The 23,370-nt window shown below is 43.3% G+C and overlaps 8 protein-coding genes and 1 non-coding gene across 9 annotated transcripts; 5 read left to right on the forward strand and 4 right to left on the reverse strand.

The window, feature by feature from the left end:
• Positions 1–817: 817 nt before the first annotated feature.
• On the forward strand, positions 818–7,607 carry O0I10_003540 (uncharacterized protein; the record flags this gene model as incomplete). Its single annotated transcript, XM_058483610.1, has 9 exons — positions 818–1,066; positions 1,124–1,338; positions 1,409–2,402; positions 2,474–3,461; positions 3,523–4,570; positions 4,631–6,166; positions 6,232–6,592; positions 6,650–7,454; positions 7,516–7,607. 9 exons carry the CDS (start codon positions 818–820, stop codon positions 7,605–7,607), a joined length of 6,288 nt encoding a protein of 2,095 aa, XP_058345809.1.
• Positions 7,608–7,694: 87 nt separating this feature from the next.
• On the reverse strand, positions 7,695–9,425 carry O0I10_003541 (uncharacterized protein; the record flags this gene model as incomplete). The annotated part of the gene is made up of 7 exons (XM_058483611.1): positions 7,695–7,911; positions 7,973–8,104; positions 8,158–8,257; positions 8,385–9,058; positions 9,112–9,185; positions 9,238–9,330; positions 9,396–9,425. 7 exons carry the CDS (start codon positions 9,423–9,425, stop codon positions 7,695–7,697), a joined length of 1,320 nt encoding a protein of 439 aa, XP_058345810.1.
• Positions 9,426–10,243: 818 nt separating this feature from the next.
• O0I10_003542 (uncharacterized protein) lies at positions 10,244–11,013 on the forward strand (the record flags this gene model as incomplete). Its single annotated transcript, XM_058483612.1, has 5 exons — positions 10,244–10,246; positions 10,302–10,382; positions 10,446–10,639; positions 10,703–10,790; positions 10,852–11,013. The coding sequence occupies 5 exons, from the start codon at positions 10,244–10,246 to the stop codon at positions 11,011–11,013; spliced, it is 528 nt and encodes a 175-aa protein (XP_058345811.1).
• Positions 11,014–11,206: 193 nt separating this feature from the next.
• O0I10_003543 (uncharacterized protein) lies at positions 11,207–15,208 on the reverse strand (the record flags this gene model as incomplete). The annotated part of the gene is made up of 13 exons (XM_058483613.1): positions 11,207–11,780; positions 11,842–11,934; positions 12,005–13,372; positions 13,427–13,480; positions 13,543–13,699; positions 13,758–13,826; positions 13,894–14,031; positions 14,100–14,373; positions 14,441–14,525; positions 14,590–14,704; positions 14,767–14,887; positions 14,955–15,024; positions 15,093–15,208. 13 exons carry the CDS (start codon positions 15,206–15,208, stop codon positions 11,207–11,209), a joined length of 3,234 nt encoding a protein of 1,077 aa, XP_058345812.1.
• A 604-nt stretch (positions 15,209–15,812) lies between these two features.
• Positions 15,813–15,886, forward strand: O0I10_003544. Its single transcript has one exon. It is a non-coding gene; the product is annotated as a tRNA-Val (tRNA).
• A 1,968-nt stretch (positions 15,887–17,854) lies between these two features.
• On the forward strand, positions 17,855–19,285 carry O0I10_003545 (uncharacterized protein; the record flags this gene model as incomplete). The annotated part of the gene is made up of 8 exons (XM_058483614.1): positions 17,855–17,879; positions 17,948–18,131; positions 18,199–18,422; positions 18,477–18,607; positions 18,669–18,794; positions 18,869–19,004; positions 19,061–19,097; positions 19,171–19,285. The coding sequence occupies 8 exons, from the start codon at positions 17,855–17,857 to the stop codon at positions 19,283–19,285; spliced, it is 978 nt and encodes a 325-aa protein (XP_058345813.1).
• A 161-nt stretch (positions 19,286–19,446) lies between these two features.
• O0I10_003546 (uncharacterized protein) lies at positions 19,447–20,331 on the forward strand (the record flags this gene model as incomplete). Its single annotated transcript, XM_058483615.1, has 2 exons — positions 19,447–19,615; positions 19,673–20,331. 2 exons carry the CDS (start codon positions 19,447–19,449, stop codon positions 20,329–20,331), a joined length of 828 nt encoding a protein of 275 aa, XP_058345814.1.
• A 52-nt stretch (positions 20,332–20,383) lies between these two features.
• O0I10_003547 (uncharacterized protein) lies at positions 20,384–21,365 on the reverse strand (the record flags this gene model as incomplete). Its single annotated transcript, XM_058483616.1, has 5 exons — positions 20,384–20,497; positions 20,576–20,708; positions 20,777–20,859; positions 20,954–21,277; positions 21,333–21,365. The coding sequence occupies 5 exons, from the start codon at positions 21,363–21,365 to the stop codon at positions 20,384–20,386; spliced, it is 687 nt and encodes a 228-aa protein (XP_058345815.1).
• A 112-nt stretch (positions 21,366–21,477) lies between these two features.
• O0I10_003548 (uncharacterized protein) lies at positions 21,478–22,795 on the reverse strand (the record flags this gene model as incomplete). The annotated part of the gene is made up of 2 exons (XM_058483617.1): positions 21,478–22,454; positions 22,519–22,795. 2 exons carry the CDS (start codon positions 22,793–22,795, stop codon positions 21,478–21,480), a joined length of 1,254 nt encoding a protein of 417 aa, XP_058345816.1.
• Positions 22,796–23,370: the final 575 nt, after the last annotated feature.

A 23,370-nucleotide genomic window follows, 5' to 3' on the forward strand; every position in this document is an offset into this window, starting at 1 on the left:
AAACACAAAACAACATCTTTTTATGGTGAACCTAAGCACAGCAAGTGATTGGCAATAATAGCAAGTACACCAACAAAGCTCTTTGTTAAAGGCCAGATTACTTATCAACATTGACATCACCCTTTGTGGTCACTGAAATACCCACGCTCACCATGTCCATATAAACAAGGATGAATGTTGTCGCCCATCGTCCCACATTCCACCATACGCATCACCTTCAAAGCTCAAGTTTGATGCGCGTGAATCCATATTGTAATAGATACATGCTCTTCAGCGTTTCATTGTCATCACCCCACTTTGTTTGTCATTGTCGTCATTGTGATGTTTGTTTCTTTTAATAAGGTAAAAGTCTAATCATCTCGTTTGATGAAGCACAAAGCTCTCATTCCTCCTTTGATGTAGCTATCTCCTCGTAATGCATCTGCAAAGTTGTATTAGGTGGCATATTCTACTCGAGCTGCGTGGTGCTAAAACGGCTCACATGATACGCCTTCTCTGCCAGCTTCTCTATTCCTTGAAATCCTCTCCACCTCCTCTGATATCATGTCTAAGAAGTTTTCCATATGCACCTTGTACATACAATAATCGATCTCATATCAACCCTTCATATCATGAATACCATAGTCTCCATTTTTATGATGAGGTTAAAGAGTTTATTGATCACTACCATGTACATAACCAGTGTTGAGTGAAAGCAATGCAGAAAGTGGCACCCGAAATGGGAAGCTCCGCACTGAGAACGAAACTTTTTTTCTTGACCCAGCACTCGCCCATTTCCCCTCTTTGCTGTTTGTTCCCGCCTTTTCTCGATCACCCAATGTCGTTGTTGCAGGATCAACTCAAGCGCCTTGGTACCGCCGATCTACGCAATGTGACCGAGATCTCTCGACGACACAAGCCCTCGTTGTTGTTCAACTCTCGGGAAGCTGCCGATTACGATCTGGAGACGATCTATTCCATCGCTCACAATGGTATTATGGAGTTGACCATTCTCGACGAAAAGTTTGGTCCATTTGAGAAAACGCTCTTTTCAGAAAGCATGAAGAGTGTCGATCGCGTCCTTCAGGTAAAAATTGTCATGACAATAGAGGGTGATCATGGATATTCACTGCTTCCTTTCTAGACGGCCGAAGAAAATGCCAAATTGGATGCCAGCATTGCAGCCTTTTTGCAACAATTGTCACCCTATTTCTTGTTAAAGCCAGCAGCCAAAGCCATGGAATGGTTGATTCGTCGCTTCCGTGTTCAAGATTTCAACGTTGAAGCTGTCCTTGCATGCATTCTTCCATATCACGAGACCAAGCTCTTTGCTCAAATGGTGTCCTTGTTGGATATCAAGTAAGTTACCACCTTCATTGTATGCGATGGAAGGAAACAAGGATCATTAATACATTCATGTATGAAACAGGGAAAACACGTCGTGGGCATTCTTGTTACCTATCAAGAAAAGTGGCACTCCTTTGGAACGTTCCTTGTTGGTGAAGCGCGTTGACAAGAATCGCTTGGTTTTGGACTTTGTATGCAACACCGTATCCAAGACAACGGTGCCTTTCAAGACGCTTTACTCGTTTTATGCAGCTACAATTACTGAATACATCAACACCACGTATCGTGTTGGCGAGAACATCGTGACAGCCCTTCTTCCTCATATCTTTGATGGTTTCCGTGCACACGACATTCCAGAATTCCAAATCGCCAGCTATATGATCATCTCTCAACTTGCCGCACGGACCGCCTTTAGCAGCTCGTCCTTGGTTACCATCACCAAATCCATCTTGAAGCATCACAATGAGGCATGCTTTGCTTATGCTTTGCTTACCATTGTCCACCTTGCTCAATCCCAAGAAACCTTTGGACGTCTCAGCGGCTCATCCTATAAGCGCCTCCTCGCTCATCCTGAATTTGTAAAGACACTTCAAGATATCGCTGTCAAGTACAAGACCGATCGTTTCATGGCTACCTTGTTGCCTGCACTTTGCAAGGTCGATGCATTCACCGAGGATAAGGCTGCTTTGATCAATCAATTGATTCTCGATGGCATCTTATCGGGAGACAATGTCCGCTTGTTTGTCGAGTCGACGATCGATGTTTACATGTCATTGGAAGAAGATGAAAAGAAGAACCAGTACATTCAACAACTTCGTCCTTTGTTGGTCAATGTCTCTCAACGCTACATGGAAGATCTCGACACCGTATTGGAAACCAAGTTGAAGGACTCAGATGGAAAGGGTGCACTCTATGAGTTTGCCTCTGTCGGTTTCAAGGGTACATCTCATGAAGTGGTACAAGAAGCCAACACCACCTTGTATCTTTGCCTTCACAGCCCTTCACCATCAGCTCGTCTTTTGGCCGTGCAAAAGTTGATCAGCATTATGAACGATACCAACAGCCCCTTGGCAAAGGTAAGATACCATATCATACATACACAAACAAAGTTTATACATGTTAACCCTTTGTATGTATGTCTATATAGTCATCGGATGTGATTGAATCTGCTTTGGCTGAAAGTCTTACGGATTTCAATGATCTCTTGTTATATGCTGTCGCCGAAATCCCCGATCAGCTTATGGATTATGTTCCCGCCGAGACCATCATTTCCAAGTTGTCCACCTTGTTGCATGAGAGCAATGCCATGAAACGATCGGAAGCTGTTGTCGTTCTCAAGTTCCTTTTGTGTGATTTGGCCAAGCGATATGCAGTGGTGTGTACCGATGTAGCACGCTTGTTGGCTCTCTTTGCTATCACTGCCCCTGCAAAGTTGGTCAAGAGATTGTTCAAGAGCATTGATGATACGGTGATCTTCTCGAGTCAAGTCTTGAATGACAAGGTGCAACATTTGAAGGAAGCTTTGAAAATGCCAGCAAAGGATAAGGAGACTCCAGTGGCCAAGACATTCATTCAACTCGAAGCCAACAAGATCCCTGACAATGAATTATCCATTGCTTTCTGGACCGAACTCGCTAGCAGCAAGGAAATCATGGACAAGGTGGTTGCTATGCTTGTGCTCACCCAAGCCATCACGCTTCACCCTGAAGCTTCGACGTTCATCAACCGTGCTTTGGAGACAGTGCTTGCTTCCCTTTCCAAACAAGAGTTGGCACCTATTTACAACGTGGATTATGCTGACAACTTTGCAGCTGAAGACAAGTCCCTTTCCGATAATGCCCTTATCAATCTTCGCCAAGTTACAAGCGTCAAGGATAAGATGTTCATCAACCTTGTACAGCACATCTTCATTACAACAGCATCATCCTTGAAACGACCTGCAGCTGCTATCGATTGGTTCCTTCTTGATAAGAAATCATCCACCAATGCATATGCATCAGCCCTCACCCACCTCTTCCGCATCTTCACCGGTGGATCATCTCTCGGTTGTTTCGAAAGTGTGGTTCCTGTATTGATCTCGCAACATCTCAAGGATGATTTGGTTTCCTTTTTGATTAGTGTGTGGAGCTCACCTGGTAAGTACAACATCACATGGTATTGGTAGTTCCCCATATACTTATATGCTACATATTCTAGATGAAAGCGAATTGGTACGAGCTCGCGCATTGCAAATTGCCAAGTTGTATATTGCATCTTATGCTACCAAGAATGCACCTGCCATGGATTTCCAACACATTTTGCCTGGTCTTTTACCTGCCTTGTACGATGAATCAACACTTGTGCGTGTAGAAGCCATTCAGACATTGCTTGTGGTGCGTGCTGCTTATGCACATGCTGGATTACCTACAGGCGAACGTCTTCGTGAATCACAAAAGACCTCTGACTCTGGTGCTGCCAAGAAATGTGCTATCATCAGTGCCAACACCGTCTACGCAGCGGATGCCATCAAGATTGCCGATATCAAATCCAATGATGCAGCCCACTTTGTTGAGTTTATTGCTGGTCATGCTCGTGAGATGAAGGAGGATCCCAACTACATCTTCATCCTTATTCAAGACTTTATTCGCTTGTCTGAAACCTCCAAGGACCGTCAAATCACAGCACGTTCCAAGCACATTTTGGATCTTATTCTTCACCATATCAAGGTTGTCAGCAGCGACAATATCCGTATTCCTTTGTTGCAATTGTTGGATAAGGTTGAGACGTCTCGCAAATTGGAGAACTTGTCACCTATTCTCTCATCGACCTTGGACAGCCCTCGCACCAAGGAATCGACTCAATTGGTGGAACTTCTTGTTCGATGCTTCGTGCCAAGCAATGCTTCTCACTTTGGTGCCAAGGCTGACAAGACTTTGGATATCTTTTTGCGTCTTCTTTCCAACTCGGATACCTTGGAAGGTGAAGATGAAGATGGCTGGCAAGCATCCACACGTCGTTTCGCACTCAAGCAGATCACACCAAAGTTCTTTGCCACAGCCAAGGTGGTTCCTCAACGCAGCTTGTTCAATTCTTTGATTGATATTGCAACCAATGGCGAGCAGAATGATGTGCGTGTGACCAAAAAGATTTTGGCCGACATTGATATCCCTGTCAAGCTTATTGAGGAACGTCTTGTTGCATTTTCACGCTCGTTGTCGGACTCGGGTGCAGAGATGGAGAGCGTCAAACGTGCTCGTAAGACAAAGTAAGTAGCTTTATTCAACATCAACATTGAGTAATGATACTAATATCTATATAATTTTAGGGATGCTGCTAAAACGCCTTCGCCTTCCGTTGACTTGTACGAATTGGTTACTTTGCTTGAGCTTATCGAATCAATCACCATCAACAACAATGCCGCATTGATCAAGCCATTGTTTGATGTGCTTGCCGCCATGATCAATGCCGATTTACGTGATGCCCCTGTTTCCCTCGAATACATCAGCCAATTGATCATGTCATCCTTGACCCGTATCATCCGCTCCGTCAAGGACCAAAACCTTCAAGTCCAAGAATCCATCCTTCGTGTCGATGTGGTTGTGCAATGCATCCGCACTACTGGCAATCCACAAACGCACAACCAAGCCTTGTTGCTCATGGCCACCATTGCATCCTTGTATCCAGAGAGCGTTTTGAACAACATCATGGCCGTATTTACATTCATGGGCGCCAATGTGCTTCGCCAGGATGACAATTACAGCTTCCAGGTTATTCAACAAACACTTGAAAAGATCATTCCACCTATGGTTGAATCAAGCCGTCGTAAGAATCCCGATAATACAGCCATGGCATTGCAAGTCAAGCCTATCATCAAGGTGTTTGTGGGTGCCTTGTTCCATATTCCCAAGCATCGCCGCTTGCCATTGTTTACTGTTCTTGTACGCACCATGGGCGAAGATGAATTCCTTTATGCCATCATTTCATTGTTGCTTGAGAAATACGCCAATCGTGTTGATAAGGAGGATGATGAATCGGTTGCTGTGTTTAGCCAAATGCTCAGTCAGCAATTCAGCACCACCACTCAGATCAAGGCTGTCAACTCTTTGTTGCTTGGTTTACTCGCTCTGCCCAACGACAAGGTTGAAGATGGTGATGTGGACATGCAAGCTGAACAAACCATCTTTGATCTCAACGAACACAATGCCAAGGAATTGCGTCGATACAAGTTGCTGGTGATGAGCTATGTCGACTTGTTGCTCGGCTCCCGTGGATTCTTGACCAAGATCATGGATGAACAAGAGAATATCAACTTTGACTTGTACCTTGAAACAGTGGAAATCTTGCTCAAGTTGGTGTCGTACTTTGCATCCTTCCGTGACGAGTACGGTGTCTCTGAAGGTGCCAAGATCAGCATCACCAAGTTTTGGCGTAACATCCTCAAGGTCGTTTTCGATGTGCTGGATAAGGTCAATGGCTTGTTGCCTTTGGATGCATTCGTCAAGGTGGTCACTCATCTCATCAAGCATCAAGAAACAGCTATTCGTCGCAAGGCCATGAATCTCTTTAATGAACGCATCAACATGTTTGAGGTGGCTGATGAGGATGAGGAGCAATTGCTCGTCAACATGGTCAAGGAATTCACTGCAGTGATTGAAAACGAATCCAACATGAGCAGCGAAGAGGATAGTGCCATCAATAAGCAATCGGCCCTCATGTGCATCTCGTCATTAACCAGTATCTTGGGCAACGTTCATCCCGCTGCATTCGTCGACGCATTGCCTACCATTTTGGGTGCTCAATGCTTGCAATTGGCCAACACTCAAGTCAAGATCACCAGCTTGTCATGCTTAGCTGTCATCATGTATGTATTTCTATCCTTGGTTTGTTTGTTTATACCTGTCAATTAACCTTATTTTCTCATTCTAGTCAAGAGACGGGTCCACGTTCGGTGCCTCATTTGCCCAAGTTTATGCCAGTTGTACTTGATATCTTGGTGAAGAATGTGCAAGCTGAAAAGCCCAGTCAAATGTTGCGTCTTGCTGTGATTGGTAGCATTGGAACAATCGTTGCTCAATTGCCCCATTTCATGAGCCCCTATTTGCCCAAGCTACTTGATTCATTGTTATCACCTTCCATTCACGAACACGATGAAAATGATATGCAGCGAACACTTGCTGAGCAAAAGGCAACTGAAGTCTTGACTACCATGGCCGCTTCCATTCCTCCTCGTGTGTTGTTGACTCCCGTCTTTGCATGCTATGAGACTGTGGTCAAGTATGGTCGCAAGGTAAGCATCATTTATTATCCACACGTATATGATCTTCCTAACACTAGCTGTTTATAGTCTATTCTTGCATTACTCTCATTGATTGCCGACATCATCCGCAACACCACACGTGAAGTTATGACATCCCATTACAAGCAATTGTTCAAGTTCTTCTTGTTGGCATTTGATATTCGTCGTCAAAACCACTTTGATGATGATGTGACGGATGAATTGGAGGATGCAACCATTTCGGTGTTCTTGGATCTTGTCATGAAGCTGAATGAAACCTTGTTCAAGCCCTTATTCCTTAAGGTGGTCGATTGGGCACTCATGGAACTTGCTGAAGCCAAGGCGGAAGAAGGCTATGAGCAGCGTGTTATTTTCTTCTACAAGCTTGTGGATTCCTTGTTGGGACGTCTCAAGTCGATCTTTGCTCCTTATTACAACTATGTCATTGATGATGTGATCACACGCCTTCAAGCTACCGAGGAGCCTTGCGTGCTTTGGAACCATATCATGTCATCCTTGTCCAAGTCTTTCTTGTACGACAATGACAACCTTTGGAACGCCAGCAAGTTTGACAAGATTTTGGATCCTGTTATCAACCAAATGTCTGTGATGGGCAGTAATGAGACACCCGATCAGTTCATGACACGTATGACCACTTATTTGGTACCATGCTTGGGTCAAATGGCCGTAACAGTATCGAATGATACTCTTTGGAAGCCCATGAACCACAAGGTGCTTATGAAGACACGCGAAGATTCTCCCGAAATTCGTTTGGCAGCACTCAAATGTCTCGAAGAGTTTTATGTTCGTCTTGGTGAAGAATGGCTTTTGTTCCTTGCCGAAAGCATTTCATTCTTGGCCGAACTCATGGAAGGTAAATGGCAAAATAGAGTGTTTTTTTATACAAATGGAATATTAATGCAATTCTATTCTAGACGACGATCCTCGTGTGGAGAAATTGGTGCAACAAGTCAATGCCCAAATCGAGGTCCATCTTGGCGAGTCGTTGGACAAGTTCTTTATCTAAGCAGTGGACTCATCACCATTCCCTTCCCCCTCTTCCCGTCCAAAGCTGAAATACTATTTTTGCATATTAGATTCATTTTTTTTCTCATCACATAAAAAGCATTTCATTCCTCTTGTTTACCTTTTCACGGAAAAGATAATGGCCTGGTCGCTTTTCATCTTCCACTTGTTCGAGATGCACCTCCGAAGTATACTCACACGTCTTTTCCATAGTGATAAGTCGTCGAGCCCATTGGCCAAAGTTTTGTTCGCTGTTGGAGATCATGACCATGCTTGGATGCTTGGGGATATCTGTGCTTGCATATCTAATAAAGAAATGTTAGACTTGATGACGACGACTTGGAATACATGCACCACACCACTTACTCATCCACCACGGTAGGCAACCAATAGACAAGACGACCGCCTATCCTCAAATGCTTTGCTGCGAAGTTGAGTAGATCGCTGACAACTTCAGACATTTCATATGGCTTGGTAGGAGGATAATAATCTTCTCGGCTATAGAAAAACATTAGCTTCATTGAAATGCATATATATAAATCAATACTTGCGTGTGCATCGGTTGGCCTTCATATGTTCGCAATGCCAATGGTAATTTGGAGTTTTCTTTTCTGCCCAATGTCTTGGCACCAGCACGTACTCCATAAGGTGCTAGGATCCCACATCATTAGTTACCTTTTCCTCCTCGCTAGCTCCTCGCATCAAATAACTTACGATCTATAAATACGATCAACCATTAGTCAGGGTTGGCTACTTCATCCAATGTCGACTCTCTTACCTGTTACAATAGCATCCAACCAAGCATCGGTACGCCATGGATGGTGGCATACATCAAACACCAAGGAATCAAGCACACGACCTTGAAGTTGATACTGTTCCACATTGGCCTTGACACTCTTTCCTTCGCCTTTACCACGAATTTGTCGACCATCGATATCCGATCCCAAAGTATAGGCACCAAAATGAGCGCATGTGAATAAAAAGCTACCTGTGCCAACGAATGGATCATAGACCAATTTGCCTGAAGCCGCAAGAGCTTGATTGGCCATCACAAGGGACAACTCTGCATCCATGGAGGTTGTACCAAGGTATTTGCGTTTCTTGAGATTGTAAGTGTTGACAAGATCACGGCTGCCAGGTGCGACAAGACGACCCATATAAATGTGTTCGCGAATAGGGGTCATACCAGGCACGTATTGTGTTGATCCATAATCTTCATGCACAGCGAATTGGACTGAGGCGTTCTTCATATCAATAGGTCCTTCAAAGCCGAGATAGCTGAAAGAGTTGATGATGGATAATTGATCTTCTTTGCTGATCGTCGAATTGAATGCTGAAACAACAAACTTGAACGATACATCTTGATACTGCGGCCAGCGCTCAGGATATGACTTGACTTGCTCATGGACTTGCTCATAAGTCTCGCCTTCACCCCACAATTCATAAATGTTCCTACATGATGATTAGCTATATACACATTGGTATATCGGATGTATCCCATTTACTTGATCAAAATCGCCCGCTTCACTAGTTTTCGAGCATCCTCGTCGCTTTCAAGTTGGATCTTGAAGAAAGGGTTCTATACATACATGTGAGTCATATGACTCAAAGGTGAGTTTTGAAGATCTTACATCGAGTTTGTATTCGCTGTCATTGCATTCCAAGGTCACTCGTTCAAGTCGAGCAAGCGATTTGAGTTCGGGTAGTCGAAACTCCTCGTGGAACTAAATACGTTGCTTGTTAGATCGCTGTTGATTGTAGCGTGGATGCGGCTAAAGTACAACATTACCTGGGCAAACTGGATCAAGTAGGTGTGCATTGAGGGAAGAGCAAAAATATTTTTCGGAAACGTAGTTTCAGGTCTGTTTGAGGTGCAGCTGCATGGATTTGACAACATTGTTTCTTCCCCCTTTACTCTAAGTTACCAAGTTACTATATCACATACCCATACATACACATTAAAAAGTACCCTATATTTGAACCATTGCCTCATTCATTTAAAAGATGTTCGTCTGTATTAGCTAGCAATTGATTGTATGAAAATCTAGCTCATCTACCGTATGCGCAGCTCGAATGCCTTGGTGAGATGCTGAACCTGCAACTATTCCCAAAGTATGGTATTGACCAAATGATATATAAGCAAATAAATGCTCCTATGATGAATGCGGTTATCTGCTTAATCGGTGGCTGCCACAAGTACGTGTTGGCTTGGATATCTTATCACGTACATCCATTGTTAAAGAATATCACCTGCACCATTAGATAATAGTCAGCTTGGTGCCATGGCAACGATCATGGATGATTGCCATGGCAACTACCAAGATAAGGGCAACCAATTCCGTTTTCATCATCCATCGGTGGATCTAACATGTCTACTATTTCCAGATACCACGGTGATTACCTTCATCCCGTATCCATGGAAAGTGTAAATGATTACTGTGCGATCCACTTTTCGTATCCACTTATCATTGTGCCACATGGATGGATGTTTTGTACCTGGGAAAGGACCTTGGATTGGTCAATGCAAGAGCCAGCGGAGAGGTTCTTTATATCACACAGCTCTTCCTCACAGATAAAAAGACAAACGAGAAAGCATCTTGGTCTTCCATTGCATTCTACTTTTCACTCACACACACAATGGTAAGCACTTGTCTCCTTTGTACTATTCTTGGGTATTGACTCATAGTGTTATTAGGCCAACTCTTCTGCTAAAAAGCAAGCTATTGCTAACACGCGCACCTTGGACAATCTACGCAAGGGATTCATGGTGGTCCATGTAAGCGATCATGCCATTGACGAGAACTTGGCTTGATCATTGAACTCTTTGCTGTTATTGTAGCTTTGCTTTATTCTCTGGCGTGTTGTGTATCATTGGAATACATTCCATACAAGTCAACTGGTGCTCTATGTTCTCACTTCAGGCGTTTCCATGTTCATGTACAGCACACTCGAATCGACAGGTCGCCCAAGGTATGATGCTACTGGTACATTGATTTCTCCGGGCGAAGATATGAATGCTGAAGGATTGACAGCGTAAGTTGGACGAGGACTGGGGTCATGTCGCTATCGCACACTGTGTCTGATCTCGTGTTATAGGTACATGTTTGATATCATTTACGTAACATGGTTCACTCAAGTGATGGTGGCATTTGTGTCGAGCAAGTTTTGGTACACTTTCCTTGTGGTAAGCTTGTTGTGGATGATGTGATGGGCATAGAGAATAGTGGATTGAATGGATGAAATAGATCCCTGGATACGCTGCATACAAACTTGGCCCCATGCTCTTGAACTACTTGAAAGGAAGCTCATCACCATCAACGGAAGCTGAATCGTCTGCTGGAAAATCTAAGCGTCAAGCCAAATTGGAAAAGAGAGCAAACAAAGGCCACGTCAAATATGTACGATAATCCCGGCTATAGTTTACAAACTTACCCAAAGTATAATATTCTTTGTCCCCTTCCTCCGTACATGATGGGATGTTGCATTACTATAATTAAACACATGCACCTTTAACATACATGAGAGCTACCAATTACCATCTAAGCTTAACAAAGAGCATACCAAAGGCAGAATATAAGCACTTTTTATTGAGTGGACTATTCAATCGGATGGAAACATGTGATAAGCTATGTATGCAATTGGTGCTGATGGCTTTTCCTCGGCATCATCTACAGCTTGATCATCCTCGATACGTTCGTACACAACTTGATATTCACAGTTGGCATCCTTCTCCTTCCTCCAAATCAAACGTCCATGTGTATTGCTGAAAAGATGCTTGACAACTTCAAGGTCACTTGCTTGTCGTTCAGGTGCTTGAGGAAGCGCTGCAACTCGATGTAGATATGTAATCACCTTCTTGGGCCGTATCATACTAAGATCTTGTTGCTCCTCATTGTAAGCTGGTATGTGATGATGATGTTGTTGGATGACAAGCAATAATTCACGTAAATCGCTGACATCGTACTTGAGCGTTGATCCAAGATCATATATGCAGATGATTTGCAGGATAATCTCAGCTGTCCCTTGTTCTCGTCGCCATTGTACCTGGAAGCCATTGGCGATGATACGATCATCGGTAACTTTGTGGTATAATCGTGGTTGTCCATCCTCATCCACTCCATGCTTGTCATAGCTTTTCAATTCGGGTATAATAGAATACACAGGATCTTCTTGACTTGGAGTCCCATATTAGATAATGCCATCCATGTCACAATCCACTCCTAGTAGTAACATACCTAATAGTCACTTGAATGCTCTTTTCCAATCCTTTCTTTGCGATCAACTTTTTGTTCCTCATCAAGCAATCAAATGCATACAACATGCTTGCCCTATACATACATGCATGGATTAATAATCCCTGTTGCTTTAATGCGTCCATCCATCCTCTTCTTTGTATACCTTGCTAGATCAACGATGCCTATCTCGTATGCAACATCTCCGAGGGCGTCCTGGTGTTTGGCATTACGGGTATACAATAGAAATCCTTGATCCAAGCGATGAGTGTGCCAATCAGTGTCATGATCCGATGGCCGTGATGAGAAAAGAGGCGGGTCACTAAATGATCTGTGATCGAGACCAGATAAACCTGCAAAACGTAGGTGATAAGTCTTCTGGACCTTTTCTTTGTTGTAATCCACATTCGATTCAAGATTGAGCGTATCTGAAAGCTTCTGCTGGTCATGTTTTTGTTGTTGTTCCTCAAAGTTGATCAATCGTTGTCGCTTTCGCATCATATCGGATGGAGGAGGAGAGCCCCGTGATGCTGTAATGGAATTCGACATGTTTGATACAATCGTTGATGGTTGAGATGATGGATGAGAAGTGATCGAGGTACATGGTAGTTGTTCAATATTGGAAGTAGTTGTAGCTTGGGTATGCTGATGCGATGCTTTTGGTGAATTGGATGATGATGATGATGATGATGATGTAATAATTGTTGGATCAGGTATTGATGATGTCTTTGGTATGCTTCTTGGTGATGTGATATTGGAGGAGGAGGAAGAGGATCGGTGCGTGTGTGGTAAGGTCGAATGGATCCGCTTTTGAGTTGAAGGAGGTTGTGATCGAAACATGTCATATAAAGTCGGCTGTTGTGTTCCAAGTGGTCGCTTTTTTGCAGTGGTGGAAGTTGATGGTCGCTCGAGTGAAGGCGAAGTAAGGACATTAGGTGATACCCAGTGATGGGGCTGAGATGATATCGTTGTTGGTATAGCATTCCTTGAATAAGATGGTTCCAACTGCCAATCCATATCATTGGATACAAAAGGTGGTACTGATCGTCCTCTTTGTTGACCTTCAGATTGCATAGGCTGATCATAAGATTGAGCTGGGTGTGATTCCACAGATGATGCTCGTAATCTGGCGGGCGTTTGTACATGTTGATTTATAGCAGGTGATTGTTGCATTGCCGTATCCGTTTCCTTGGCAACCATGGATGATGCTGGTGCTGTATTTTGATACCTTGCTGATTCAAGCCATTCTGAAAGTGTAGGTACTCTGCGTGGCTCTTCGGTTGTTTCTTCCCCATCCTCAGGTAGCAGTTGATCCTCTCCATCATCATCGTTGTTGCTATCTTGGCTAAACATGCTGTATTTCCAATTACCTGAAGGCTTCAGAGTATCATCCTCATCACTGTCAACCAACGGGTCACCATCATTGTTGTTCTTTTCTTCAACACACGGGCTTGGGATTGCTCGAATGGGATCACTTGCATAATTTGAAGCACTCTCGTCGATATCAGGCGATTCAATAAGCTCATCGAGTTCGCTATAATATACCATAAGTAAAAAGATGCCTGCCCTTGTTTTTGTCGTTGCTTACCAAACATCAGGGCTGATTGGCTGATTCGAAGACTCGACACCTTTGCTTTGTTCTCTGTGAACTACGATGAGAAAATGTGGTACATACATGCCTTCTCTCGTGAAATCAATACTTACAGCAAATCCATGTTGCTGGATGATGGTTGGTTCGACGCACGATCCAAGAGCTTATCGATAGGTGCACCGTATAGTTGATCCATCAACTCCGTAACAAGATTCAGGATACTCTCTTTGTGATGTAGCATGACTGCAGTCTTGCCGGGTTCCACATTGACTATCATACGTTTCACCATTAGGCAAATGTACAATGCCATCCTCATCCTTCGACTTACCATCATATTGATCGGCATTCAATTGAATGTCAATATACATGAATGGATTGCATGAAGACGATGATGCTCCTAATCATAAAATCGATGATGAGTATCTGTCTATTAAACCCTGATCCTTATCCACAAAGATACATACCATCACTCAACGCAGCTGCTTGTTGATATCGCTTCCTTATTATAGAGACCATCTCCTTGAGTTCAGATCGCGTATAATTGATGGGTCGCTTGTTCACAAACACATAGATGCGATCGCCTTTGTTCACGATAGATGGATCTGGCATGATGATCTTAGTAACCACCTATTGATGCGTGTGTTGTAATAATACACATCCCCTCCCATACCTGATTTTGCTTTTGGGAATAAGCATTCCAGCGTCACTGTATCATCCGCACGAGTACAATATTCCAACATGGAAGCAAGTCGAGTGCCAAAGATATACGCAATAGCCTCTAGCAAAGACGATGTCATGGGCTTGATCCAGGCAGGCTCTTTCTTGTGAGACACCGAATCCGATACTTGAACCAAAGCAAAGCGTACATTGGGATATGCGATACTGTATTTGATTGCCAATTCTTGCACCTTCTTTGCAAATGCAATGGACCCCTTTTGTGCAACCTGTCAATGCAAATTGAGAATGAATCAATTGCCATGCATGAATAAAAAATAAATCACACGTCCTCACCTGTCGCCTAACTGGCAAACTGGAAAAGGGATTATGCACTGCCACCATTGTGCCCGATTTCGATATTGCAGCAGAAGGCTTTTCACTGGTAGAATGAGAAGTTAGCTTTTATGCATACTATTGCTTCCCGCTGCCTATCCAAAGATTACCTTTGCACGTATCCACGTTCGTCAAGTTGATATTCCTTTGCAATGGTATCATGAATCGTTTTGGTGGTGATCTGCATGCTCTCAGCGATGTCATTGATGGAATTGAGTGCCTCGCCTAGGATGTATTGGTTGGTAGTTAACAAACATCACATCGTATAGCCATGTAAACCAAAATACCTCTAAATCCAAAGGTAGTAAGCCTTTCAATATCTTGGAATGAGGATATCTTTGACGTGCAATAACGTACAGCCATGCAAGCACGATCACCTTCACTGATACCAACGCCGTTATCTTTGACCTGTGGCAATATCGATCAGTTGGAACCCCCCCTTTCTTTGCTTATGACTCGTCTTCCATTGACTTGCCTGGATCAGCGTCAGTCCTTTGTTCACCAACTTGATGTCGATACTGCTTGCATTCGCGTCGAGAGAGTTTCTGATTCCAATAGCTTGTCAGCTTACGTTCCGTTCCATGACAAGAGTACAGCAAAGCCCAACGCATACTCGACCAATTCTTTGACGATCGTTTCAATGTCGACAATGGCTTGACCCGAGTGGAGATTGCGAACCGTAACTTGGTCGAGCGCTTGAATCGAGTGGGGTGGTGGCGATGAGTCCATGTCGACAAGGATCTTGAACAAGCATAAGACCGAGCGCTTCCACTCTCCCAACCCAACTTACCATTTTTATTGCATAGTGGACACAACATGCACAATGCATTGATCACCTCACATGATAGGTTTTGCTTCATCCATAATGATAACTATAGCTGGAATCCATAGTGAACATGTTGCAATAGCATATATTACATATTCACACCATAATAAAGCCACCACTTGTTGCTATGCTCACTCCATTGAAAACATAATCAACCTTTTATTACATGGTAGCTTTATTGGTTTTCTTGTTGTAAACAACCTAAAATACAGTGACTATGAACTTGTTTTCTTTTCCAATACTGCTGCTGTAAAGATGCGCAACAACCTAACATTTACATATAAAAAGACAGGATGAATGATAATACACGCAAGTAGTCATTGCATGTGTAGATCGTTGTTTATTTTCATGGTGAAAGTAATGATGAAAAGCGTCCAACAATGAATTAATGCTGCATGATCCGTCGACGCCATGTTCAAACTCAACGCCTTTTCCTGCATTGTGATTGGCTCGTCCCGTTTTGGAAATTTTGTCCCCTGTTATTCACCAAACAAATTCGATTTCAGCGGTTCAATGGTGTAGTTGGTTATCACGCCTGCCTCACACGCAGGCGGTCCCCGGTTCGAACCCGGGTTGAACCATTTTGCTGCTTTCGATTTTATTTTCTTCTGGTCACGTGATCGTTTCTTCAATCCGCTTGACTCTTCACCGTAAAAAGCTCCATCCCACCATTCAAAAGAGTTTTTCTTTGTCCACACAGCTTGTATCAAACATTGAATACCTTGAGCATAGAGATTGGCAATCGAAAGCCATGTGTTGTCTCATATTGCTGCATCATGCACTTTTTCACCAAAGAAAGATGGTTGTTGAGCACCAGCAGTTATTAGATTATATGCACATGGAAGAGCTGTCAAGCTTGATTCATCATCCAATTGTTGACATGATACTACTTTTATTAGATGCTTTCAAAGACATGTGGTTTCTACTTTTCTATTGGGTGGGTAACTACATGTATAGCTAATGGCAGTGTATAGCAATCATTGCCTGCTAGCTTCATTTCAATAACGTTGTTATTAGCACAATAGATGGTCTTTTCATTGTTTCAGTTGCACTTGCCTTTCCATGTACTATCAATTCCCTGGTGCACCTGAGCATGATAAGATTACACTTGACTGCTGAAAACCGAACCATGGGAAGCCGATTCAAAGCTAAATGAGCCAACTTGTACACGCGTGTCTTGAAGTCAACATAAGCTACATGAGGCAGTTCAATGTCAATGCAGCAAGTTCTGCTGGTACATTGGGACTTGGAATGTACCTGTTGCACCAGGTCGGGAGCGGCATAGCAACGAACAAGGGCGACGATATCACCATGGCTACAACAACCACTACACTGTACACTCCCTATCTACGTATGGATATTCAGCACAATATTAATACCTCACAATCAACAAGAGCTTTACCTTGATGGGAATGCCATGAATGGGGATAAAAGGAAAGGAGGGAGAAAGAGAAGAGAAGCGTTGTTTCAAGTCGTGAAGCAGATGGTCCCCGCAATTTAATTTTCCTAGTGAGCTGTCTAACTGGACGTCAAGTTAAATCCCCCACTAGGACTACACTGAGCATATACATTCACACGCATACACACCATCTACTCGCGATAGATGATACTACATGTAATGTAAGTAATTGAATCATCGTTACTTATAGCAAAGGGATGTCATTTTACATTACATTCACCCAATGTCGCTACCTGCCAAAAAATATTTTGGAGTCGTCGTTGGAAAGATTCCAAGAGGCCGACCTCCCGATCCAGTTTGGCTGGTGAAGACATATGCGAAATCTGGGGTTGCCTACCTCGATCGTGAAACTGGCACACAAGATTCCTTTGACCCCGCCGAGCAATGTTGTTCTATTAAAGACCCCACGTTTGATTGTAAAGTTTTGAGATACAGGCACCTTTATGTTTTACATATGCCGTAAGCGTGATAGAGTTGCTTTCTCCTAATGGATGATGTCAATTACATGAACGGAAAGATGGCGAGCTGAGTGAAATGGCACGTAGTAGTTACACACGCATGTCCTTGACAGGTTGCTGCACAAATGGATGATGATGAAGATATGCAAGTAAACAACATCCAGTAATGGAGACCTATCAAGGTACGTGATATACTTACATTAGGATGTAGAGGATCGAGGCTGCATAAAACTAGTGAATATGGATCTCTTTGAATTGCCGTGAAACTTCTGATGCCAAAGAATGCGCATTGCCTTGATTTTTTTATAAATAGCTATTCATTCATATGCCTACAGAGGAGATTTCAGGGTTGATTGATCAACCAATTCGTCGAGATATACTAGCTACAAGATGTATCAGGCAACCAATTGTATGAATGAACCAAGGAGATGACCATGTGTATTCATTGTCAGCTCCAAAGAGGTAACGGATATTGGTATATACATCAAGGATGTCGATACATGTGGGGAAGTCAAAAGACAACTTTTGTTGGTTTGGATAGAAGGATAGCTAAGGTGTCACGATACAGGTGGCTGCATTAAATATAGATTGGAGTTGGGTTTGACCACACTTGGTTCTTTCAATCCACGACTATGAAGGCCGTCTCGACCAGTGAAGGTGAAGCATTCAACGACGACGATCGAGCATATAGCACCACCCATTTATTGAATGACTTGCTTCTATAGATGACTCTAACTTGCTCTTGCTTATTATCGACACCAATCCGTTCATGTGGGCGGAATCAGCCAAAGCCGATCCACCGTTTTCGCTTGACGATGCCTTACGACAGATCCTGATCTTTATCAATGCGCACCTTGCTTTGAAACACAACAATAAAGTGGCAGCTATTGCGAGCCATGTTGGCCATAGGTATGGATTGAGGGTGGGGGGTTATTGCTGCGGGATATCTTACCATGTGTGTATCCACGTACAATAGCAAGTTCTTATACCCCCTTGCTGGTGGCGAGGAAGCAACAGCGACTGCTATCAGCAAAGAAAACAACAAACGCAACGCCAACATGTATCCCAACTTTCAGTTTGTAACGGATCAAATCGTACACAGCCTACAAGATTTATTCAGAGATACGGATGTATCCTTCCTTGAAAAAGACACGGGCGTATCATCTATGATTACGGGTGCCTTTTCAATGGCTCTTTGTTGTAAGTTGGTTGATTGTGACAAGTAGTATCTTTAGCTAACCATTCATCCTCTAGATATCAACCGGATAACCAAACTTGATCAACTTGGACATATCAAACCTCGCATCCTCATCCTCACTCTATCCCCGGACTCGGCGTATCAATATATCCCCTTGATGAATTGTATCTTTTCAGCACAAAAGGCGGTATGGATTGTGATTGAAACTAAGGTAATAGGTAATGGTATTGATTGGAGTATTGGTGTAGGGTATCCCGGTCGATGTATGTAAAATCTATGGTCAAGAGACGGCGTTCCTGCAACAAGCAGCCAATATTACTGGTGGCATTTACATCAAAGTCAACAATGCTCAAGCACTATTACAATACCTAATGGTGAGTGGGTGGCATGTGGTTATCCAATATGGTTCATTCATTCATTCATTCATTCATTGTGATGGACTTGATAGTTTGCCTTTCTTCCCGAGCGCTATGCACGCAACTTTTTGAACCTACCCAATCAAGACCAAGTGGATTTCCGAGCAGCTTGTTTCTGTCATAAAAAAATTGTTGATATCGGTTACGTGTGCTCTGTTTGCCTTTCCAGTGAGTATGATTGGGAATAAGTCATGGCGTTTTACTGATTGGTATGAATCGCGTAGTTTTCTGTTCCTGGATACCTGTTTGTACCACTTGCAAGTAAGTAAATGGATTGCATGGGGAATAGTGGAATGGATGGTTGAGTGCCCTTTGTACTTATGCATGGATGTAGAACCAAGTTTGCTTTTAGACCTATGATAGCGCCTGGAGGTAGAAGTAAATCACAAACACCACGAGGATCCCCTTCATTGTCAAGCAGTGGCAACCCATCACCATCACATGCATAACGCCAGAATAAAAAGTGGCTGGATTTTATTGGCTAGTTTGAAATACACGGGGAGAAAGGAGTGGGTGATCTCAATTTGGCAAATCATTACACAGCCTGTCCTCTTTCTTTCTTCTTTATTTTTTGACGTCTCTCTCCACCCTTTCCAATCGTCTATATATTATGAGTCACGCACATAGCCACGGCCAGATGCAAACTATTCAAATTGCAGATTGGAAGAAGGCACCACCCTTTATGAAATCGACTGCCGAGTACCTTATGGATGGCAAGAAATCAGGACTCAAGTTGCGACAAGGCGTGTTCAATGGCAAGCGCGTGGATTATTTCAAGGGTAAGGGAGCAGCAACAAGTGGAAGGATAGGAAAAAGAGGCTGATGGGGTCGACTAGGTAAAAGTGCTGTTAGCGCACTTTTGAAGGAAGGCTATGCTAAAATGTTGTCCAAGAGCAAGCAAGATGCGCTATCGAACCGTGAGGATGCGATCAAGGTGATGAATGATCTAGGCAAGCATGGATTTATCTTACGTGTCAATCGAGGCGATGCATTGGGTGGTAAAGGATCTCCAAGAGTATTGCAACCCAACTCAGCTCAAGAAATGCAAGAGGATGGATATTACATGTGGATTTACGAAGGATCTCAAATCAAGTTATATGCTGGTGCTGCTATGCTTGTTGCTGTGGTCTTGGCGGCTGTGCTTTTCCCTCTATGGCCAGAGACATTACGTTTGGGTGTATGGTATCTCTCAGTCGGTGTGCTTGGTTTATTGGGCGTCTTTTTTGGTATCGCCATCATCCGTCTTATTTTGTACATTATCTCAATCATTGTCCTGCCTCGTGGTATTTGGATCTTTCCCAATCTTTTTGAAGACGTTGGTGTCGTTGAAAGCTTTATTCCACTCTGGGGATGGGATGAACCAAAGTCTAAGAAGCCTGCTGTCGCTACCACTGAACAACCCGCCGCCGATACTACTACTACCACTACCGCTACTACTACCGCTACTGATACGGCTCCAAGTGCTGAAAAGGTGGCAACAAGCAAGGACGACTAATATCGTTTTTTTATCTCTATCTCTCTCCCTTCACATTTAATTCATCCTCCCATCATTGTTTTTCATCCTCTTCGTCGTCGATCATATCTTGAAGAATAGATAGTACTTTGTGTTGCATTTTTATATCATCCATGCTTGATGTCACTTTGAAGAATGGTACACGTAACTGGGAATAATAGGAAATGTATCTTCTATCAGTCATCCACCCCTATAAACATATACACCTATACACATGCATACATACCTTGGCCAGCTTGGCTTGTTGTGATCGTATTTCCCTATCCATTTGGTGTACAATATGCGTGTCCATTTGCTTGAGCTCCTTTTCGGATTTCTTCTCCAATGATTCCCAATCAACAGATGCGCCCACTAGCTCTCTAAATAAAAGTTGTCAGTTGGATCCGAAAATGATTCCGCGTGAAAATCACAATGATAGAATACTAACTTTGCAAACAGTGCGTCCCGTTGTTTTTGGTGTTGTTGTACAAGCTCTTGCCGTTGTTGATATAGCTCATTCTCTTTCCGGTGCTACTTGCACATGGCAAGATACATATTATATCAATCATGTGAACCCATAGCATATCCCCCAACCTTTGTGTCATCGAAAACAAGGAATTGATACCTGGGATTCTTTGCATCCTTGCAACACCGATATCACATTCGTCTCTTTGGTGAGTCGACCCAATGCCACCAATACTTTGGAGTTGATACGCGTGGCTCCTTGAATAGAATCCAATAGGGCATCCAATGAATCATCATTATGCGGCTGTTGTGGTTGCTGCTGCTGTTGTTGAGTAGCCCAATACTCTTGCCGTACTTGTTGAATAACGTCGGGATCGATGGCCGCCAAGTCAACCGATGATGGGAGATTGAGTGAAGGAGTGGAAGATGGTGGCGGTGGTGGTGCATGGGTTGAAGATGGCTCATCATGTTGGTCAGCTCCTTGCTAAGGGATAGTTTTAGTGTTTAGCTTTTGTATTATTATGAACAATAAAGAATACCTTTAACAGAGACAAGATGTGGTTTATATCCATTGTTTATGTAGAAAGAAAGGAGCGTGATTTGATATTTTACAGGAATGATGAGAGACAAAAATACACACGAAAAGAAAAAAAGAAGATGTACAGGATAACAAGGTTTGAATGATCAATGATCTTCAGATACAGGTGTGAGGGATGCGGTGTTGTTGTTGTTGTTAATAGGTGCAGGCGGTGGTGAGGATTGAGGAGGTGGCATGGGTGGAGGTAAAGTCTTTTCCCAATCAGGAATTTGTGCAAGAGATTGGCGTTTGATTGTTGGTGGAGTGGTTGAAGTTGATGATGAAGACGATGATGTAGTAATAGTAGTAGTAGTAATAGTATTTGTTGGTGTAGTATCGGTAGTAGTAGTAGTGGTAGGAGGGCACGTGTCATGGTTTGTCATGCTGGTGATAGAGGTTGGTACAGGAGGAGAACTGGAACGTCGATTGTCTTCATAATGTCTCCACCAAGGAGGTGGTCGAGGAAGCAATGTTTCCACAATAGCTGATCGATGCTTCTTTGCACGAGTCGTAGTATCATGATGCTCTTGTTGTGAGCCGACGTGGTTCATTGTTGTGTGGTTAGATGACGTCGCAATGACAATTTTCATTGCCTCAAGCCATTTCTTCAGCTCATTGGCCGAGTCAAACCTCAAACACCATTTGCATAAGGGTTTTCTGATCTCGAGGACAAAATGACTTCTTTTAAACTCTTCGGACACAAAGACGAGCGTATCATCGGTAAGTAAAAAGTGTTCTCGTGCAGGAGCGGTGACTTTGTCCGATTTGAAGACATATAGAATCCGATCGGTGAGCGTGATATAGCGTTTTTTCCATGACCGTGCAAATGCAAATGACGGCGTCTCGCGTTTACACAGCCACCCGTGACAACTTGCATTCTCAAGTGCTGTACGTAACGATGTGCATTGAACATCATCGGCCATGGTTGCCAAGGAAGCCGTGGTCGTGCTGGCAACCATGGATGCCATCGATGACGGATAAAAGCGGCTCAACTCTTGCTCACGGAAATCCTCGGAACTCGTTGCACCAGATAGCAAGAAACGCGAAGATGGAGGTAAAGATGTATATGATGTGGGTGAGGATGCTATAAAAGTCATGTTGTTATTGAGTAATTATACACACATATACATTGCATGATATTGGCTTACGTTGTGATGGCACGTGGTCTACAGCAACGGAATGGCTCGTCTCACCTGACCATCGTCGCGTTGTGGTATCAGTATAACTATCCGTGCTGGCAACACTGTATCGATGGCTATGGCTGGATCCACTGGTGCTTGAATATTGCGATGCCATTGAATGACGAAATACAGCCATTGCCGCACCGTTTTTATTGTGCCGTGGACGCCTTTGAAAAGGTGGTGGCTCTTCAACGTCTTTGGCGTTGCTGCTGCGACTGATCGTGAGCAATGGCGGTGAAAACATGAAATGAGGAGGGTGGGTTGTATACACCAAACGTAAGCCTTTGTTGTTGAGATGTATGCGGAGGAGTAAAAAAGGGAAGAAAACCAAGAGAAGAAGAAAGGGGGAAGAGACGAACGAAAGAAAAGGGTCGCAAGGAAATGTGAAAGGGAAACTCAGCCTTACTGTATCTTGTTGTGTAAGCAATACAGAGTTCAGTTACTCAAGCTTGCCTTTAAGGAACAATCTGGTGGTACACAAGCCGGGGAAAAACGACCCGTCTCTGGTAACGTTGGTATTCCTTTTTCTTGTTTCCTCGTGATCGTAAATAGCCCTTCCTATTTACCATATCATCACATTCTTTTTGGTGGTTGTCATTGTTATGCATCAGATGAAAGAAGAAATAGGAGGTGGAAGCCATGAACATGCATGTGTCAGGTGTGTCACCAAATATTCGGTTAAAGGCCATGAATAGAAAGCTTTGTCTCTGTCTGCTGCTGGTAATATTTGTATCCTCACACTCACACACACATTCACCCCCTTCCATGCAAGAAATGCATCATCATACATTTCATGTACGCCAATGACTTTTATACATC

This window comes from Lichtheimia ornata, assembly GCF_029851405.1.
Source record: "Lichtheimia ornata isolate CBS 291.66 chromosome Unknown scaffold00011, whole genome shotgun sequence".
In the NCBI taxonomy this organism is placed as follows: Eukaryota; Fungi; Mucoromycota; class Mucoromycetes; order Mucorales; family Lichtheimiaceae; genus Lichtheimia; species Lichtheimia ornata.